This window comes from Fulmarus glacialis, unplaced genomic scaffold (genome assembly GCF_000690835.1).
Source record: "Fulmarus glacialis isolate BGI_N327 unplaced genomic scaffold, ASM69083v1 scaffold30221, whole genome shotgun sequence".
Lineage (NCBI taxonomy): Eukaryota > Metazoa > Chordata > Aves > Procellariiformes > Procellariidae > Fulmarus > Fulmarus glacialis.
This window is the reverse complement of record NW_009193886.1, coordinates 3,579-8,826: the sequence shown is the minus strand read 5'-3', so window position 1 is coordinate 8,826 and position 5,248 is coordinate 3,579. Positions and strand designations below refer to the sequence as shown.

Here is a 5,248-nt window from a genome sequence, read left to right as displayed (position 1 = left end):
TGCGGGCGGCTTGCAGGGGGGTTCAGTGCATGGAGGGAGATGCATTGCATAGTCATTAGCCGTGTGGTGTCCTGGGGGGGTTCAGGATGGTGGTCCTGCTTAGCCGCATGCTCCTGCCGATCGCAAATGTGTCTCTGCTGCTCGTTTAGCCTTTGTGCTGTTTTTTCTCCTTTCAGATTGCATGAATGATGGAGAAGTTTGGCATGAACTTTGGAGGTGGCCCAAGTAAAAAAGATCTTCTAGAGACTATTGAAACGCAGAAGAAGCAGCTTCTTCAGTACCAGGTTCGGCTGAAGGATGTCGTCAGAGCCTACAAGAGCCTACTCAAAGAGAAGGAAGCCTTGGAAGCCAGCTTGAAAGTATTGTCCGTGTCTCATGAGGCAGATATTGGCTCAAGCGGGGTTCAGCCTGCATCTGTGGCTGGCTCCAGCTCTTCCTTTGCCGATTCTGCTGATGACAGGAGCTCGGTTCACAGCGAAGATAGCGTGGGGACAGCTACCAGCGCAGACACTACGGCCAGTCTGGCCAGTACCAAGGGTGAACCAGGGCCTGAGGATGATAAGCTCGCGGCTGCCGCTTCCTCTCTTAAATCGGAAGCGACGAGTGGGTCAGAGAGCGGCATCAGCACGAGCAGCGGGGACGTGTCATCTGCTGCTAGCGAGGCTGATAAAAGAGTGCTCCAGCTGAAAACCCAGTTGGCCACCTTGACCAGTGCTCTGTCAACAGTCACGCAGGAGAAGTCCCGCATGGAAGCCTCCTACCAAGCAGACAAGAAGAAGATGAAGCAGGACCTGGATGACGCCATTAAGAAAGCAGAGGACGAGACCGAGAAGTTGGAGACAGAGCTGAAGTCTGTCCAGGAACAGCTAGCCGAGACCAAAGCCCGTCTGATCACGCAGCAGCACGACCGAGCCCAAGAACAGAGTGACCATGCAGTCATGCTGCGAGAGCTGCAGAAGCTGCTGCAGAACGAGAGGACTTTGCGCCAGGATGCAGAGCTGAGGCTGGAGGAGACCAGGGAGGCGCTGGCCGGGAGGGCGTGCATGGCTGACCGCGCGGAGGGGTATGAGCTGCAGATCAAGCAGCTGAGCCAGGAGGTGGAAGACCTGAGGAGAGAGCTGCAGGCTGTTCAGGAGGAGAACAACAAGCCCGACCCCCGGATACAGGACCTGCAGGAGGAGATGGCCAGCATGAAGAACCACTTCCAAGTGCAGCTGCTGCAGGAGATGCGGAAGGTAATTCCCTAGCTGGGCCCTGGCGCAGCTCACTCTGGGGGACGTATTGGGGCAGGGTTTGAGGCTGGAGGAGCACAAATTCCCCTTCCCAGTCCCGCAGAGGCCAAGAGGTTTGAAATGAATGAGAGCATCATGGCTTTGATGGGATGAGAGTCCCTGAGGAAAATAAAAGCTGTTTGTGATGCAACGTATAAGTCATTAATCAGGGGGTGGTGACCATTGGATTTGGGAGCAACCTTTGAGGTGATTACATGGTGACTGTCCTCCACGGTGTCACTTGGTTCTGAACATGTTACCGACTGGTGTGACAGTGGCTGGGCTTGGGAGGAGAGACCTTCCCTCTGACCCACTATGGCAACGAGTGCGGTCTTGTCTCGTAAAGTATCTAAGTGCAATGCAAGGTACAATTACAGGAGCTCGTAAAAAGAAAATACCTTCTAACTAACCTTGAGTGAAGCTTGGAGTGCCCTCGGGAAAGAAGAAAGGTAAATACAGGAGAAAGGCTCTAGCCTGTGTGCACGCAGGGGGAGAGCGAAGAGCTAGAAAGAGGGATGTGGTGGAAAAGAGGAACCTGTGTAACTTTGCGGGTTGTGGGGCAATTTGCTCAGACGTTGGCACCAATAACCGAATTTGCATCTGGAAACATGCAGGAATGGGATCTTCCTCACCTTGCAGTCTGGAACAAGTTTTCTTCTTTCTAATCTGAAGCATCAGGCTGATTTAATGCAATTCACCCCTTTTTTAGAAGTGGTCTCTAACAGCTTCTGTCTGAGGGAGGTGAAGGTGACCTGACTCCTGTTTTTAGTTCACGGTGCTGATTGTCAAGTGCTGCCATTGTCCGGGGTACTTACTAGTCAGTCAGATCTCAATAGCTGCAAAAACACTGAACACCAGGTGTTTACTGTAGCTACTCAGAAACCAGTGAATTATATTAATATCAGTGCAACAAAGCATAGCATTTAAGTAAATTGCAGTTAGATGTATGAAGGCTTTAGAGCACACACAGGTCTTAAAAAAAATCCTGTAGCAGATTGTGACGTGAATTTGCTGCTTCCCCCCCCCCGCACACCTACGGCAATGCAGATAATGCTGGTAACAGGAACTCTGCAGAGCAGGGAACAAAAGCAAAAATCCTTTTAGTTTATTATCCCAAAATAAACAAATATCCAAAAAGGCAAGTCACTGTGGTGGCTTGCATAGGATTCTAGGGGAAAAGATGGCCCTGCACTTGTTTGGAGTTCAGCAGAGCAGAATTAAGCCCCTGTGTAAACCGCAGAGCTCCTGCCCAGAGCGTTGAGCTAATCTAACCCTGCCGTGTCTCTCTGCTCTCAGGCTGCACAGGCAGAGGAGCAGCTCCGGCAGCACGCCCAGATGGAGGAGCGGCGAGTGGCCAACTTGGAGGGCCAAGTCTCCGAAGTGTCGGAACTACTTGGCACTTACGAAAAAGCCAAGCAGAAAGACCAAGTGGTCATTCAGAAGCTAAAGGACCGCATCGTACAGTTGGACCTGGAGAACAAAACCCTGGCCATCGCTGCCTCCAGCCGATCCCCTGTTGATGTTCACGTAGAAGAAGCCAATCTTGATGTTAATGTTCTGAAGGATAAAATGGAGAAGCTGAAGAAGCTCTTGCAGGCAGCAGCTCAGAAGAGCCAACCCGCTCTGGACATCGAGAAGCTGTGTGAGCTGGAGCTGCCAAAGGGCACGGAGGCTGGGGATGGCGAGAAGGCCACTGCTTTGTACTATCAGCAGGAGCTGAAGCAGCTGAAGGAAGAGTTTGAAAGGTACAAGATGAGGGCACAAGTGGTTCTCAAGAACAAGTCGGCCAAAGACGGCAATCTGGCTAAAGAACTGGAGGAAGCTCAGGAGCAGCTGGCTGACCTGAAAGAGAAATATGTTGTGCTTCAGATGTCCTCCGATGAGATGGAGAAGCAGCACCAGCAAGACATGGAAACCAAGAAACAAGAGTTGTCCCAGCTGCAGCAAATTCATAGGCAGGAATTAGAGCGATGCCAGCTGGACTACAGGGAACGGGCACTGAAGCTGGAGGAGGAGATGCACAAACAGCGGGACCGAGCACTGGCGGTGCTGGCAGAAAAGGACCAAGAGCTGGAGCAGCTGAGATCTGTCACGTTGCCTTACGGGCTTCAAGGATCCAAAAACTACCTAGCGTCAGGGACTGACGTTACTAGCAATGACTCACCAGGTAATGATTCCTCAGAGATTCTCCCCCAGGCTCTTCATCTCTCCGCCACCAGCGAGCCCACCTTCTTCTTGTACGCAGAGCAGCTGGCTCGCAAAGAAGTGGAAATTGTAGCGCTGAGGAAGCAGAAGCACAAGATGGAAATGCAAGTTCACCAGCTCCAGGAGAAAATCTTGGTTGAGGAGGAGAAGCACCGGGAAGAGGTATCTGCACTTCAAAGTGAAATCGAGAAGAATTTCAGAGATAAGAGCAGAGAGGGAGCCAACCTGGAATACCTCAAAAACATTGTTTATAGATTTTTGACACTGCCAGATTCCCTTGGGCGCCAGCAGACTCTAACTGCCATATTGACTATTCTACATTTCAGCCCAGAAGAAAAGCAAACTATTTCAAAACAGTCAGCTTACAGCAGCTGGTGGCTCTCTGGGAAGAGATGAGACGGTAGCTTTTATTCCTAACTACTTCTGCATAGTAACACGTTTCTGATTATTAACTAAGACCACTTCACTTGTGGTGTAACCTCTTTCCAGCCATGCGATGGAGCAGGGAGCTTTCAGCAAAGAATTGGGCTTAAACTAGTGCTCTTAGCACTAATTTAAAGTAGAATTGTGCCAACTATTCCAGTAGGATCACAGTGCTGTCTTGCTCTCTGCTGTGAGAATTTGCTCTGAGTTGGAACTTGATTTAAAAAAAAAAAAAAAAAAAAGAAGATCCTGATGCTTTTTTAAACACGATTTTTAAAAAATCCCTACCTGTCAGGCATAGGGTGAGGAGCTCTATTAGAGTGGAACTTGCTTATATCTTCAAACACCGGACAGCCTTGTGACTCAAAAGATTTAAAGGTGTGGGGGGGAAGCACTTAACACGGTGCTAAAATAACATAAGACAAAGAGCTGAAAGCTTGCAGGGAGGATGAACTACCAGCATCATCCAAATGCAGAAGATCTTGAGCAATTTCTCAAAAGCTTTTTTCGCCTAGAGCCAAATCTATACCAGTGGATACAGCAGCTCCTCGTAGCGCTGGGGCCCATCCGACGGCACGGCGTGTTACGGTGAGCTTTCATTACTGACCAGGGATTCTCTCTGCGGTTACCGGTGTTTCCCAGGAAGGAGGAAGGGTGTCCTAAGTATTTAACAGTTTGAACCCTTGTAACTGCAGTGGTGCGAGCAGTGATTCCCCACCAGTGTCAAACCAGCAGGTGCTATGTAGCAGTTCTTTTAGAGCAGATCTCTGAGCTTTCTGACCCTGTTTGAGATGGGAACCAGGGTGTTGCAGAAAGCAAACTGAGGAAAGGCTGAAATAGCCACATTGACCCTTCAGCAGTCATTTTCTGAGCATTTGGGAGTTTGGGTGAAGTCTTGGATGTTCCCCAATGTTGTTTTTGGAAGCAAGGCATTGCTCCCGCTGGGATAGAAGAAGCAAGCAGCAGTGAGGGGCAGAAGGTAACGGCTCTGGGGGCAATGTGTGCCCTGGGCTTGCAGTAAACACTCTGTGAGGATGAAGATCTGGCCTGCTGCTGCTTAGACCTTGGGTAACTTCTTGCGAATTGGTGAGCATGGCAGGAAGGAAGCCAAAACATTTTGAAACACCTCTGGCTTTGGTGGACCACTGTCAGCTCCCTGCTGGCATGCCTGCGTTTTGCAGTTGTGCTCCGGATCTGCCGGCTCCTGACTGCTTAGACCCAGAACGACTGAGCTGAAAGCCCTGGCTCGGTGGGAAGATGGCGGTAATAGGCATTTTATGAACGGTTGCAAGACAAAAAACAGAGCGTATGTTTCGAGTATTAGTGGACTGTGTGGGAAGGGGCAGGGC

At 50.2% G+C, this 5,248-nt stretch overlaps 1 protein-coding gene across 1 annotated transcript; it reads left to right on the top strand.

Annotated features, from left to right (window-relative positions):
- Positions 1–188: 188 nt before the first annotated feature.
- GCC1 (GRIP and coiled-coil domain containing 1) lies at positions 189–3,872 on the top strand. The gene is made up of 2 exons (XM_009587596.1): positions 189–1,235; positions 2,568–3,872. Exons 1-2 carry the CDS (start codon positions 189–191, stop codon positions 3,870–3,872), a joined length of 2,352 nt encoding a protein of 783 aa, XP_009585891.1.
- The last annotated feature ends 1,376 nt before the right edge of the window (positions 3,873–5,248 follow it).

Coding starts and splice junctions, on each gene's coding strand:
- GCC1 (XM_009587596.1), top strand. CDS start 189: ATGGAGAAGTTTGGCATGAACTTTGGAGGTGGCCCAAGTAAAAAAGAT. Junction 1,236..2,567: donor TGCTGCAGGAGATGCGGAAG/GTAATTCCCTAG, acceptor CTCTGCTCTCAG/GCTGCACAGGCAGAGGAGCA.